The following is a 16635-nucleotide window of genomic DNA, read 5'->3' on the forward strand; positions in this document are numbered from 1 at the left end:
GGAGTCCTGTGAGGGTTCATTCTTTTCATGTGACCATACCGTTGCAATCTCTTCACTTCTAGAGTCTCCAGCAAGCTTCTTTCCAATCCAATGTATTGAATAGGTGATAAAAGAAACTTTTTAGCATCCTACAAGCTGCAACGTTTCAATACGGAAGTCAAGGTAGTTATAGATAACACCACTATACTAGCCATATTGCCAACAACAACCAAATGAACATATTTCATCTTTATTTTGCAGCTCGCTTAAACATTACATTTTAAAATTAGAATGCTCATGTTTTTGTAAGTAAATAAAAGGTTATACGCACTATACAAAATTAAATACAAACTAACATGTATAAAATGCATAACTGTATCTGACATAAAAAGAATTGGATTGGTCGTTCTGATTGACGGGTAACATTCTTTAGTTATTTTTTCTAGTGGTGCTAACATGAACTACAGCTATCAAATGCACCCTTGTGCCAGCCCACCTATAGCTGATTGAATGTTAGCTTTATAGTAGATTCTGTGTTATTCATGGAATATAAATACCTTAATAATCCTTTGAAGCACTCATTTTGGATTGAGAACATATATTTGTCGACAAGAACAACCGTGCTGCATAAGAAACCACCTCACGTATTCAAATTCTGAAAAACTGGATCAATGAGGTCTCAAAATTAGAAACCACTATGCAGTATAGGAATTTATCACATGCCAGATTATATCTCTTATTACTATTGTCATTGTCCCCGTTTCTATCATCAAGGTAATTTGCCCCAGACTAGTCAGCCGCTCCCAGGGGTGCTCAGTTCGAACTATGGTAAAAAATTGCCCTAAAATTACATACACCCTGGATTTGATGGGGAGTATATAACTAACATGGACATGGTGAGGTCAACTAAAAGCTATAAATAACATAAGGCGAAACATGACATCAGTTTTGGAAGAAAATCTGTTTATTAAAATAAAGATGGAAAATATGAAGAAAAAAAAAAAAAAAAAATAGCAAGAGTATCAAATTATACAAATTTTTACAGAACTCAGAATTTTTCTTTCAGCTTGATAAAGTCCATCTTGATAATCATCATCATCATTTCTTCACTCCAGCAAGCCGGGTGCGGTTGTATACGAGCCTCCTCCAGTTTGTTCTATCCGTCCACATATGCTGCTCCTATATGCAACACCAGTTCACATCCCTAATTTCAAGGTCCTTCATTATCTGTTTTTCCCAAACATTACGAGGTCTTCTTCTTGGTCTCCTCCCAGGAACATCGTGGTCAGAGTATGTTCGAGGAGTCCTGTGAGAGTTCATTCTTTTCATGTGACCATACCGTTGCATCTTCACTTCTAGAGTCTCCAGCAAGCTTCTTTCCAATCCAAGCCATTGTCGGATATCCGCATTCCTTATTTTATCCATTTTTGTTTCATTTCTGTTGCCTGAAGACGACTCTTTGTTGGTTTAGTAAATGTTGCTGCTTCCAGACCATACGTCAGTATAGGTACTAGATATATTTTGTACAAGCTGATCTTGGAAACTAACGGAAATGTTTCATCCCAAAGTATTTGACGTACAGCGTGATAGAATTTGGAAGCTTTCTGTATTCTGTTACTAATCTCTTGATGTATGGTATTGTCTGATGACAGAATACTACATAATACTGGAAGTGGTCTACAATATCCATCTCCTCATCTCCAATTCTTGGATGAACAGTTGGAGAGTTTCTACTCATCACCAAGCCAACTGTCTTTGTTTTGTTGATTTTGAGACCTAAGGTTGTAAAAGCTTCATGCCAGAGATCTATTCTAGTGTGTACTTCCACTTCTGTCTCACCCCATACCATTACATCATCAGCAAAAACCAGGGCATTAGTTGTTGGATCCTTTCTCTTAACCGCTTTTAAAACTTCATCCATTATGATTATGAAGAGAAGTGGTGAAAGACAACTTCTTTGCTGGACTCCACTCTTCGTTTCAAACCAACCTGACCTTCCATCCTGGACCTGGACACAACACTTGGTTTCATCATATAATCATTGTACTCGTGCTATGATGTCATAGGGCACTTTTTTATGTCTCAAACTTTCCCATATATGCCTGCGTGGTACATGGTCATATGCTTTCTCGATGTCCAGAAAAAAAGTTATTATAAGTGTTTTACCTTTCTCCCAATACTTCTCACAGAGCATTCTGGTGACTAAAATGAGGTCTAAATCCATGTTGTTCCTCCCCAAGTGTAGGTTCAACATATTTTCTAATCCTGCTCTCAAGGTCCTTCGTAGATTTTGAGGCCATGTGACAACAGAGTTATACCTCTGTAGTTGGTACATTTCTTTCTATCACCTTTTTTCAACAATGGGATGATGACTCCTTGCTTCCAGTCATTGGGTATTACATTCTCTGTCCAGATTCTATTTAGTACCCTGTACATCCACTGTTGTCCTACCTCTCCTATTGCTTTGATTATCTCAACACTTAATTCATCTGATCCAGTTGATGTGTTGTTTTTCAGCTTAGATATTGCTGTCTCTACTTCCAACCATCTCAGATTAGTGGTATTTGTGCTGCCAAAATCATAAGGTTCATCGTCTAATGGGGTGACATTTTCATAACAGTTCAGCAAAGTTTCAAAGTGCCTTTGGAACTCCTGTAATATTTTGGTCTTATCCCTAGTCACCTCACCATTAGGAAGTTCTACAGATTGGATAGATTCATTTTGAGTTCTTCTATTTGTAACAATACTGTATAACAGTTTTTTATTTCCATCCTGCATTATTTTGGTAGCTAGATCTTCCTTGCATTTCTGCTTTTCAGCTACAACTAACTGTTTGACCTGTAATTTTTTCTTTCTGTAACGTGACAGCTTCTCCTCTATTTCATGTTGATCTCCCCACGTTCTTGCTTGATATAAGGATCTTCTTGCACGGTTTCTCTCATTGATAGCCTTTTTAATATCATTATTCCACCAGGCAGTTTCTTTAGGTTTTCTTATTTGACTCTGTCGTCCACATGCTTTTTCTGCTGTACCAACCACAACCTTCTTTAGAGTATCCCATTCTTCATCTACCAATTTCAGTTCTCCTCTCGGCAACAACCTGCGGACGCCTTCCCTGAATTCTTCCTTTACACGTGGTTCGGTTAGTCGCCAAGTTTTTAGTTTTGGGACTCTTTTGTTACAGACTTTGGGAGGTCTTTCCTCTGCAATAACTGCAACCAACAGTCTATGGTCTCCACCAAGGTCTTCACTTAGAACGACCTTAACATCATTGACATTTTTCCATACATTTTGATCTATCAGAATATAATCTATTACTGTACCTATTTTATCATCCCAGCTATATCTTGTGATTTTATGGGAGTCCTTTTTCTTGAACCAAGTGATACTCACTATCAGGTTGTTTCTCAGACATAGATCTAGCATATATTCTTCGTCTTTATTTCTGTTTTCCAATCCTTGAGGGCCCAGCATGTATTCATATCCTGTTCGTTGTGAGCCAGCTTGTGAATTAAAATCACCCATTACAATTAGATTGTCATACTCAGTGTGTTCTTCCAAGTTATTAAGGAAGTTGGCCTTTTCCTCTTTTGAGCATCCTACTTGGATTACATTGTACTTTTTCCCTCCTAAGTTCACTGATAACTTAATTATCCTTTCAGTAACAAACTCAAACTTCACTACAAGTATCTATGTCTTTATGTATTAAAAATCCTACTCCATTCTTAGACTCTACTTCATTTCCAGACCAGTAGAGACTATAGTCCAATATGATAGTCATTTTCCCAGTTTTCTTCCACTTTGTTTCACTCAGGCCCATGATCAGAAGTTTCCTTCTTTCCACGAGGTCGACCAGCTCTTCAATTTTGTTTGACAATGTCAGGATATTTAATGTTCCCACTCTGATACTTTGTCTTTGTTTGGTATGGGTAGCTGGTGTAACATCGGGCTGTAAACCGTCATTCGCACCAAACTGATATCGTCGTTGTGAATTCCTACATCCGAAGCTCGTATTATTCTTGAAAGCAACTTCTTCAGTAATCCCTCTGTTGACCTGCTGAGCCTAACACAGGGTTTTCTCCCTTAGTGGTGTCCAGTCACCTCAACCTACAAGGCAGCAGGTTGTACTCGTATTAATACCTGAATACAGGGCTGCCTCTTCCGCCATCTCCACCGTACCGAAGTCCACCTTCTCTGCTGTAGAAGTCGTTGAGGTCTTCACTCGTAACCCTGAGCTGGGACCCTTGCCAGATGTTACACACCAGGTCAGTGTGTTCTGGGACTCACATAGGCAGAGGCGCCACTCCCTGGGTAGGACTGCCTCCGAAAAGGGTCCCTGCCTGCTACCTCAATCTTGACAATCAAAATAGAAAACATACAAATATACAATTGTATGCCGACACACATACTTAACATATCAAATCAAATCCTGAAGTTGATTAATTTTTAATGCATTGCCTTGCATGCTCGCACCACTCACCTGGCTTTATTTTTGTTTTGATTAATTTTTAATGCATTGGCTTGCATGCTCGCACTACACACCTGGCTTTATTTTTGTTAACATTTTCAATTGTAGATGAGTACGTTCCCCTTTCCTGCACACTTGACACTGCAGTGGGGATCCCTAACTTTAAGAAAATATGTGATTTAATGCGCAAAAAGGGAGACGAAAAACGAATCTAACTGTACAATATATAACACGCTCGGTGGTAAAATATCCTACACATATATACACCCCGAATCATGAGCAACCTCAATAGCACAACAAAACACCACACAATAAAATCACAAAAATGGCAAATATACACAATCAAAGACACAAAAACATGATGCCATATTTTCCAGGGCTCACCAAGAAAGCATGCAGCATTTATGCAATCCTCACTCACTCACTCACTCACTCACTCACTCACTCACTCAAAGACTCGATGGAAAATATAAGGAGATAAATTTACACTCTAAGCAACACTTCCTATTCAACGTAGGTTCCTGAAATAAATTACATGACACAAATTCATAAAAATAACAGAGTAGACTTTAACTTTCAACAAATAATTCAACGTTGGTTCCTGAAATACAGGGTGTTTACAAATGAGTATCGGAGTTTTAATGCCTTATAATATTGAATACGTTAAACTTACAGTTATACATTATATGTCAAATGAAAGAGCAACTCAAACAGTTTTGTTTGTTGGCACCAATGCGCATGTACGTGCAATAGTTTCGCCGCAATCCGCTAGACAGCGGTAGTAGCAAAGATGGCGACTAGTGAACAGAAAGCTTTTTGTGTTTTGCAGTTTGCAAAGACAGAATCTGTAGTTACTGTGCAACGTGCGTTCCGCATTAAGTTCGGTTGTGATCCTCCAAGTGATAATAACATTCGCAGGTGGTATCATACGTTTGAAGACGCCGGTTGCCTTTGTAAAGGGAAGAGCAAGGGACGACCAAGATTAAGTGAAGAGACTGTTGAGCGAGTGAGAGAGTCATTCACTCGTAGCCCAAAGAAATCAGTCCGGAAGGCTAGTCGTGAATTACAACTTCCTGCGTCGACCGTTTGGAAAGTTGTAAGAAAACGCTTACAGCTACGTCCTTACCGTTTACAGTTATTACAGGCTCTAAAGCCGGCAGACCACAGATTACATGCCAACTTCGCAAACGACATTTTGTTACATGATTATGAGTTTATGAATCTGATGAATCGTGTTTTTTCAGTGATGAATCGGTCTTTCACCTTAGTGGACATGTAAACACTCATAATGTGCACATCTGGGGCTCAGAAAATCCTCACAAGAAAATCCCCTAAAGTGAATGTTTCTTGTGCCGTATCCTGGCGAAAGGTTTATGGGCCTTTCTTTTATGGTGAACGTACTGTAACTGGTACTTCTTACCTCGATACACTAGAGCAATGGCTCTTCCCTCAGTTGGAAGAAAATGAGCCACAGAACTTCATTTTCCATCAAGATGGTGCGCCACCTCACTGGCATAATGGCGTACGCGATTGGTTTAATGTCACTGTACCCGAGCACTGGATAGGCCGCAAGGGCCCCAATGACAGGACTTGCTTGGCATGGCCTCCACGTTCTCCCGACCTAATGCCATGCGATTTTTTCCTTTGGGGCTTCATCAAGGATCGTGTGTACGTGCCTTTGCTACCAGCTGACCTTCCTGAATTAAGAAACCGGATTGAAGCAGCTGTTGCTGAGATTACTGAAGACACACTTAATAACGTTTGGGAAGAACTCGACTATAGACTTGATGTATGCCGTGTAACAAATGGTAGTCACATTGAACATTTGTAAAGTTCGTAATAAAACGGTTTGAGTTGCTCTTTCATTTGACATTTAATTTATAACTGTAAGTTTAATGTATTCAATATTATAAGGCGTTAAAACTCCGATATTCATTTGTAAACCCCCTGTAGATTACATGACACAAAATATTTCTCAGCATGGTAATATCATGAAAGAATACCCAAACTAAATGTCGCAATATGAAAATCTCGTCTACTGCAACACATAGTGACGTGGACAAAAACCAATAAAATCATCATGAAGTATATGCCCCTAAAATAAACTCTCCTCGGTAGACATACATCACCCTCGCCAACACACGGCGGATTGACTTAAAGTGGAAATTCAGTCTCGCAAAATAATGCAGCAATCATTAAAAAAAAAAAAAAACAGGGTCCAACCCTTTACACACGTTGCTCAACAGTCTACCCGAGGCAAGTCACACAAACAAGAAAATGCAGGCCTTTTAAATGAGGAACGCATCCTCTTAGTCACATTCACACCAAATATCACATGTCCTAAAGTTGCCAAAACTGAATAAATATATATAAAATGACGTCGTCTAACATTCGCTCACATGAAAAGATATAAGACCGCGCTGGGCACAAATCAAAGCATTCGCGCTCGTAAAGCTAAACATGAACAATACGGAGGCCAACTCTGTAATGATATAACTTGAAACTAAGAAATCGCCACATAGACAATCAATCATGTCTGAACATCGGAAAGTTACTGAAATATCTCATCCTTGCAACTCGATAAACTCTCATTAATAATATTAATTATAATTATATATTCTTTTTACAGAAAATGGATTCTAATTATTCGAAATTGGAATACGAAACTGGGTTCGAGGAACTCTTGAATCAAACACTAATTTACACTCATCTTGATATTCAAAATAGTCGTGAAGATGACACTATCAAAATTTGTGGATCCAAACTCCACTGTCTCACACATTCTCATTCACACATCATGCAATAAATCTCAGAAAACGTGATGGCATGTTTCCTTACATTTTGAGCTCCCATTAATACTAATTTAATCTAGTTCTTCCTGACTTTAATTTGAATCCTTATTTACATTTAAGCTCTGAGACGTACACTGCGTCTCAAACATCAAAGTAAAATCAATCAAAGTAAATGAGGCTAAAATAAGAAACTTACTCTTAAAAGAAATTACGCTAACCACTCAGCTAAAAATCTGCATAAAATGGAAAGAAAGCAAGCTGTGACCTTATGTCCATATTAACGTTTCAATTATATTTACATTAACAAGCTTCCTAAAATTTATTTTAAATAGGACGTAGTCCTTTCAAACAAAGCAAACATTTACTGAAATTAAATATAAAAACTAACCTATCCCCTTTTGCAACATTAAAACACGTTCACTCTCACATGATTACATCGAAAATTCTGTACTCATCTATTTTGTTGACTTATCGCTTTTAGGACAGCCGGCACCCCATCGTTTTAGCCAGCCATATCGAAAGTGGTGCCTTCAATAAAGAACCGGATCAGTCCTTGGGCCTCCATCCTCATGGCATTGAAGTGGTATCTTGTAGTCTCTGTCGCTGCTCCTGGATGTTATTTAAAACATCCCCTCGTTCATGGTGTAGAAAATTGGGTCGAGATTAACCCACCGGTTACTGCAATACTTTCCACTGATCGTGAAACTGATTCAGTCACGGAACAACTTCTCTTATCTAATCCCGTAACTAGGTCAAATATTTCCCATTTAAATGCTGGACTGGAAATTACTGAATTTGATGTCCTCGTAAAATCTGTTTACACCAGCAGGCTACTAAACATTGAATGACTATCTGGAAAGTGTTCTTCCCTTCGGAAACTGAAAAATAAAAGCCATTCTCAAAAGTTTAACATCTTGAATAATTGAAATGCAGACTGAGCATCTTAAACCGAAGTTCAAGTCCCCACACGATCAAGAAACGTAAGTTCTGACCCGCACTCGCGTAATAATATGGCTCTCGATGTTACTTGCACAGAATCTTGCCAAATAATAGGGTAACTAGCCCACACTTTCATCGATTTTATTAATTCGTCCTCTAAGATGCCGTTGTATCCTCGATCGGGGCCATCACTCGCATAGACCAATTGAGTGCGGCTCTATCATTTCATTGGCTCAACACATCATGTACCCGACACTTACTTCAAGCGTATATTTGCAGCTCCTGTAGCCTCTTGCTGGGCCTCCGAAATGTTGTCAGTTGGTCTGGCCGTTGGAGTTCTATTGTTTCCTTGTTCTGCTTTGTGTACGTCATGTCAAAATTCCTACTTCTAAACTTAGCTGGTAAGCGAATACACCCAAGCTCCAAGCTCCCTGCAGAAATTGCAACATTTACTGCCGCATGTAGATGTTTCCTGCCATGACGAGACTTAATAAAAATAAAATATTCTCTGTACATTTGAATAAATGACTGATTGATTAAATGAGCATTTCAGTAAGGGCTCATCATGTATTTGATTTTGTATATATGTTATTTTCACATATTGTAACAACAATGTAGGTACCGAGCTCGATAGCTGCAGTCGCTTATGTGCGGCCAGTATCCAGTATTCGGGAGATAGTAGGTTCGAACCCCAGTGACGGCAGCCCTGAAAATGGTTTTCCGTGGTTTCCCATTTTCTCACCAGGCAAATGCTGTGGCTGTACAATTAAGGCCACGGCCGCTTCCTTCCCACTCCTAGCCCTTCCCTGTCCCATCGTCGCCATAAGACATATCTGTGTCGGTGGGACGTAAAGCAACTAGTAAAAAAAAAAAAATGTAGGTTTATTTTTGCAACTCTTGTTAGCCTACCTAATTATTAGTGTTTTGGAAAAATGAGACCCCCAAAAAATCAGCCTCACCCTGCTGTATTAGTAATGAACTTCAACCCTTCTTGGTGCAATATGATATGCAAGAAAGCAGTTCTTGGCCTCATTGAGACTATATGCAACTACACACGTGCTGCAAGCCCGTTTACTGCAGTGTGGGTTATATCTTGTGCTACACTGAAGAATAATACGAATAGCTGTACATTTCTGTTACCAGTAACACAGTAAAAGCTTGTAGATAGAAAATTAGCTCGGATTTGTGGCTGTGTACAAAGCGCACTAGGCAAGTTTTGCAGTGCACGAAAACGGTTGGCTGGACACCCCTGTTATGGTGAGGGATGAAAACCGGTCTAGAAGACAGCAAGGCGCGACCTTCACACTAGTTGTTATCAAGCAGTGGGATTGAAAGCAAGTTAAAAAGTGAATATTGTGCAATTATCCGCTACAGTTTTGCTCGTGGATTAACTGTTGACCCGTGCCTGGAGGAAATGACTCCTGTGCTGGGGAAAGACTGCCCACATCGGACAACAATTTTCTACTGGTACAAAGAGTTCCAGAGGGGAGATTTTGGGGTTGAAGACGATCCTCATTCTGGGTGACTGTCTGAATCAGTGACTGAGGAAAACATTGCAGCTGTGTGGAAAATATTGCAGTAAGAGAGGCGGTTGACATATCGGCAGGTAGAAGAAACCCTCCACATCCCTGCATCAGCTATTCATTTAATTCTACATGGCCATCTCCATGTTAGAAAGGTTTGTTCCCTTTGGATGCCCCATTCACTTTCACTTTCAGAGGAACGAAGGACACATCGAGTGAAATGGTGCCGAAAAATGCTAAAACAGTTTGAAAATGGGACTTCGTGTAACATCAATAGCACCGTTACAGGTGACGAAACGGCTTTATTATTACGATGTCCCAACAAAATCCCAGAACAAGGTGTGGTTGGTTTAAGATGAGGGTACTCCTGTGACTGTGCGAAAGTCAATTTCAATGAAGAAAAGGATGATTGCAGTATTCTTCACTAAACGGGGCATCCTGACTCGGGTAGTGCTAGAAACACAAAGGACCGTTACTGTGAAGTGGTACAGTGAGACTTGTTTGCCTCAGATCATCCAGGCTCTCAAGCAGCTCCGTTCAAGGTCATGGTTCAACACTTGGCTCTTGCATCACGACAATGCTCCAGCACATTGTGCTAATGTAACAGTGGATTTTCTTGCCAGATCAGGGTTGGCTGTGCATGATCACCCTCCATACAGTCCTGATCTTGCCCCATGTGACTTCGCATTCTTCCCAAAAGTGAGGAAGAAGCTGAAAGGGCGGCATTTTGCATCCGACGAGGAGCTTGTGGTAGCATGGGATCAAGAGTGTGAAAATGTAATCAAAGAAAAGTGGCCGAGTTGGTTCAGTGACTGGTTTCAACGTATGGAGAAGTGTATTGAGTGCTGTGGAAATTATTTTGAAAAAGTCTAATGCGTTCACTCACACTGCAAAACTTTCCTAGTGTCCTTTGTATGTGCACTTCATCCTTTCTATATATCACATTTGAGGTTAAATTTTTACAGCTGTAGATTTTCTATATCGAATCAACTTGTGAAAATTTAAGTTCAACATAGGTCCACCTTTCTTCAACTCATCACAAGAAGCTATTATAACGTTGCATTAATATTATACTATTTTATGTACAGATTCAAGAACAAGCACATCATGTTCACAATGTCAGGATAATTTTATGGTTAATTTAATTCTCTCATGTGGTTTAATATTGTAACTCCACGCATGTAAAGACATTTTAACCTGTGCAATAACTGGACTTCATGATACCATGCCTGCCAACTTTCCCGATTTAAGCGGGAGACTCCCGATTTTCGACAGTTTTTCCCGCCTCCCGATTTTAGCTTATTTTTGGTGAACTTCAAACATTTGTTTTCAAATCCCGCCATTTCAGCATTGTACGCCAGTGGCCGGAAGTCCTTCGCTCATTGGCCGCTTTCAAATTAAATATCTACGTGTATTAATACGAGAAATTTGCGCGTTTGTGCGATGTTTATTGAAACCTGTATATCGCGACGCGTATATCGATTGTAAATAGCTCGTTCTCGCGTGCTATGTTCATGTTCACATCAGTCTAGTCGATTCTAGAGACTAGTCGCTAGATTTGGTGTCTATTTTGGGTATGTAAATAATATTCTTACTGGCTTTGCATCCCAGTAACTACTTATGGTTTTAGGAGACGCCGAGGTGCCGGAATATAGTTCTGTAGGAGTTCTTCTACGTACTGACATGAGGCTGACGTATTTCAGCACCTTCAAATACCACCGGACTGAGCCAGGATCGAACCTGCCAAGTTTTCAGTTATTTAGTGACAGCATTTCAGAGATTTTAGGACCCATTTAGAGATTATTCTGGCGAATTTTAATTCATTCCTGATAAAAATGGCGTTGCGCTTTGCATAATCGCGCGGGCGCGTAACGCAATATATTAATCTATGTATTTGCTAAGTAATGGCATTTACGTGCATGTCTGATTAACACGTGTGGATCATGAGTTCATACTGTTTTCGGTAGGCTTATCAGAGACCGATCATTTCACTCACATACTTACCCTTGTAGCGTCGTATAGCAACAATTGGGTTTTGAGACAAGTGTTATAGTATATACCATAGTACTCCTGTATTTCTCAAGATATGTAGAATGAGCAGTTTTGACCAATTGTATCTCCTGATTTTTCCTGATTTTCGTATCAAAATCTCCTGATTTTTGATTTCATAAAGTTGGCAGGTATGTGATACACATCATGTTCATATTGTGCTATTTTAAGATTCAAGACCGACAACATGCTAATACTCCTCTTCACAGGATTCACAGACTTTTTATTCATTAATTTTAATGTGTCCTTACCGTATTTCTAATGATTTTATGTGTGATTGAAGATGTCCCATAAGAGGACGAAGCGTATGTCACCAATATAGTTTAATGTAGTCTTGTTAATAAAGACTATTACAGTACTGTAAAGGTAGAATTATTAATTTAAATTTTCACATGTTGATACTTTTTGACAATGCGGGCTCAAATATGAAATTTATCACGTGCAATTCTGTCTCGAAGCTCTACATTCTCAGCTGATTTGGTGTTTCAGGTGGGGTTGTTGCCAACATGATCACTCTGAACGAACAAGGGGAGAGTGTTGTGAAGGATGCATTCTTCATTCTGTCGTGCGAAGAACTGAAACTAGCAGCTTTCAAGAAGACGAGTAATGAAGACGACAGTCAGGCAAATGCGGATCAGATGAATGTCGTTATGACTACGGCCAAGAAAACTCTCCTAACTGAGGTATGCTCCATGTTTGATAGTGGCAAGCTTTGTCTTTTCCTTTCTGTCGATACTAAAATTACACATGATGATGTGTGTTTAGGTGTTGAAGAAGCAGCTTTTCGAAGTCTGCCTTCCCATCCTGCTGCAGCTGAGAGTGAAACTGGGCTCAGTTGACTCGCAACTGCTGCCCATCCTGCGACACTACATGCGTGACCTGATGAAGGACTACAAGGACGAGGTGAGCTCTAATTTAATTGTAATCATCGCCGTATGACCTATCTGTGTCGGTGCGACATAAAGCCACTAGCAAAGAAAACTAATTTTATTGTCCCTTGTAAAGGCTGCCATAAGATACACATGGGCTCCTGCGGGTTAAAACTAATGTGGGTTGGTTCACGGTGAGAATTTAAAGCATATCTACATGTAGAAACTGATGTCAATTGTGGTGTAAATTTGCCTTCATATTCTGTCCTGTACAGTACAACCTCGATTATACGTTCCCGGAAATTACATTTTCCCGTATTATTCGTTCAAATTACGTGGTCCCGCGAACATCCTAATTAGATCACGTTGTAAAAATCCCGCATCATCCGTTACTCGAAGAAACGATTTCCCAGATCAGAAATTTCAGTCCGATCAACGCTACATCCTCGATCACGCGTTTTTCAAGAAACCGTATCTCACAGAAAGACGGCTACAGCATACTTACAGATCTTGGTGTTAACGTCCTGTAATTTGAGGAAGTACTATACTGGAAAAGCGATCGGCAATGAACATGCGTAAGGGACCATCTTAGCATCGCATTCAGGTGGTATTGTCACCGGGCTTTCAAGTAGGAATCTAAACTGCTCCTTTTTAAGAAACACAAATTCAGTAAATTAATATTATTGTATACGATTGTTATTGAGACCACAACAGATGTTGCACCTTGCATATGTAAAGCCATGGGAGCTTTTTGGATTGCCTATTACTGTTTTGGTCCTAATATAAGACTGGGAATTTCACATTTTTGTGTTAAAATGTTATAAAAACCTCAGTCGTTTTATTTGCACACATTGCATTTAAATACTTTGTATCATTTTGCACTCATACCAACTTGTAAAGCAAGCCCGGTTTCCAGCTGAGCTCAAGGTTGCAAAGAACCGTAATTTCAGAAGTGTTCAGGATATTTTTTTTTTCCAATTTGATTGTAATTTTTGACGAGCAGAATTTAATATAATGCATTTGAGAACTAGAGAATCGATACTTACATTCAAAACCATATTCTATAATTCAACATAATCTTTAAAAGTTGATGTAGTCCTCATTTACGCAGTACAAGATTTCCATCAACTGACTATGAACAGTATACGGTGACCAAATTACAATGGAAGATTAAGAAAAATGGATTTTGCCATCATGTTGGGCAGTTTTGTATCTAATGTGCTTTATTTTATTAGATTAGGGAATTAAAAACTACTTGTGGTCAGTTGATGTTTGGCTTGGCATTACGGCTATTAGATTTTTCGAAGAGTTTGTCTGATCAAAGTTGCAGAACTGAAAGAGAAAACTGACAAAGTTTCCCCAGTAAAACTGAATGTAAAGTTTTGAGTTTTTTAAGTCACGTACCGGTAATTAACGTTTGAAGCCGGCCCCGTGGTCTAACTTGCCTGCCTCTCACCCTGAGGGCCCGGGTTCGATTCCATGCCAGGTCAGGCATTTTTACCTGGACATAAGACCTGGTTCCAGGTTCACTCATTCTGCAATTACTTTTGATTAGGAGCTGTTTAATGGTGAGATGGCGACTCCGGTCTAGAGAGCCAGGAATAATGGCCGAGAGGATTCGTCACACTGATCTGTGTTCTCCCCAGAAATTTCCGTCAACCGTGTGGCAGGAATGAGTAGCCGGGCAGGGAATACGTAAAAAGCAAATATAATAACATTTCAATATATTCCCCTCAGGGCATTAGCAATAATATCAGACAGATAAACATTAGACCTACCAGCAAAACTGTACTATTTCAGTGTTATCACAAGGAAGACATAACAGAGTATTCTTGAACTTGTAGTGTTCACCTGCTTTGTTCATAATCATGTAACACCGGTGCTTACCACTCTGTTGCTGTAGAGTGCCCAGGTCTGTGATGTCATACGGAATCTGTCCTTGCATGTAATTTCTCGCCAATCCAGACACTGTTCACGTGTGCGACACTACATGATAGTCAAGCTAAACTCCGATGTAATTGATGCAAATTATCCTGACAATAATGAAGATGCTTCATTTAAATAAACATCTTGCAGTATTTACATTTTCATTTGGAGCACGTAATGAATTGAATAGATATTAATATTATGTAACTAGCACATATCTAGATTATGTTAGCCAGGCAGTCGGTAAAAACGGCAGGGCAGTCCTAGGGAGAACACTGCTGACCATGCGTCACCTCGTAATCTGTAGGCCTTCGGACCGAGCAGCGGTCGCTTGGTAAGCGGAAGGCCTATTGCAGTTTGGTTTGGTTTAGGTGTGTTTTTAAGATTATAAGTTTACATATTTCATTTTTGTGATGTTTAGCCAAATTGTTGATGGTTCAGTCGTTCCCGGATTTTCCGTTTTCCCGTATTGTATGTTTTTTTTTCCATGGTCCCTCCTAAAACAGAATCGAGGTTTCACTGTATATGGTGATGTACAGTAAAATATCATTGTGACGAACACCAGTTTAACAATATGTTCAGAATAGCGAAATAATTTTTAGGCCCATTCCCTTATTTAACATGTGTTAAAGTATTTCATTGTAACTAGTTTCAGACTTTTAGTATCATGAATTAAAATGTAGCCTTTTTCCTCAAAATATAATTGAAATTCATCCTGTTTTAATCGCTGGGTATTTCGCACAACATGCCTATACGTCTAATACCAGACGGGCACACTCTATACAACACAGAGGTGAAACTACCCGATTACAAATCAGGGGAAAGTAAGCAAATGCATCACAATTCTGATGAGCAGGTTGCCTACCAAAAGCACGTGAAGATTCTCTTATTCAGTTTTGGTGTACCGGTACTGAGCGTCGTTTTAGTAAAGCCTCCTCAATTCGAAATCGTTAGGACGCAAAAATTGGACTTCAAATTAACCGTCAGTTCGTAATTCAGAAATGCCGAAACTTGCTATAGTAAGACCCGTTACTGCATGCAATTAACCTTGATTCACAGTTTAAACCTTTCAAATGTCATGGAAAAAGCTATTTCCAAAATGTATCCAATAAAATGGATTTACAGTATTCAGATAATGCACTCGGATGACTCACTGACAATATAACCTCACGCAACGAAAGAAAAACAAAGCATGATTCAAAGAAAAGAAATCTATGCTGGCTCTCTTGTGCAAGTGCTTTATTCATTGGATTACTGTATTGTATGCATTTTGTGTGCCCTGTACTTGCACAGAAAGTGCTCGACGCCCTTAAAACATCGTGGCTTATCAAAGTTTCCTATGACGAGGGGTGTAAAGTCTCTCGCTTCCGTGTACATTGCAACACAGTACAATAACCCCAACCCTTGTATGATTTCCTGGCTGGAACTTCTCTCGTTTAATATCATAAGTCCATTTGGGCTCGGCATTAAAAGAAACAATGCAGATTCATCTGCATTGACAATATCGTTCGCATGGTTTTCGCCAACTGTCGGACTTGCCAGTGTTCGCGGATTTTGCTTCTCCACACACTGCCTGCTACTTGATATTGTGGTGTTCCTTAAAACGCTAAATACAAAAGAATTAAGATTTCACTTGAAGCTAGCAAATATGAAGCACACAGTACACACACAGAAGTGAGTGAAAGTGCGGAAAGCTACCCTCTATGTTCCGGAAGAGGCGTTCTATCATGACGCGGATAAATGTTGAATTTAAGTTGCTCTGTAAAATACAGTAAAACCTCATTAATTCGAAAAGCGTTGGGACTCAAAAATCGGACTTCGAATTACACGATTTCGAATTAACCGCCAATTCATAATTTAGAAGTGCCAACCCTTGCCGCGTTACAAAACATTCTAAGGCCCATTACTGCATGCAGTTCACCTTAATTCACAGTTTAAACCTTTCAAATGCCATGGAAAGAAAATCTATTTCCAAAATGTATCCAAGAAGGTGCATTTACGGTGTTCAAATAATGCACTTGGATAACTCACTGGCAAACATAACCTCACGGAACAACGAAAGAAAGAAGAAAAACACGATTCATAGGCGA

At 39.5% G+C, this 16635-nt stretch overlaps 1 protein-coding gene across 1 annotated transcript in view; it reads left to right on the forward strand.

Moving 5' to 3' along the window:
- The window catches only part of LOC136856801 (condensin-2 complex subunit D3), a 180910-nt gene that overhangs the window by 133549 nt on the left and 30726 nt on the right, over positions 1-16635 (forward strand). Inside the window, exons 11-12 of the mRNA XM_067134918.2 lie at positions 12240-12433; positions 12516-12653. Coding sequence (XP_066991019.2) covers positions 12240-12433; positions 12516-12653 — 332 coding nt within the window. The remainder of the gene's footprint in view (positions 1-12239; positions 12434-12515; positions 12654-16635) is intronic.

The sequence above is a fragment of the Anabrus simplex genome, chromosome 1, assembly GCF_040414725.1.
Source record: "Anabrus simplex isolate iqAnaSimp1 chromosome 1, ASM4041472v1, whole genome shotgun sequence".
Taxonomy (NCBI): domain Eukaryota; kingdom Metazoa; phylum Arthropoda; class Insecta; order Orthoptera; family Tettigoniidae; genus Anabrus; species Anabrus simplex.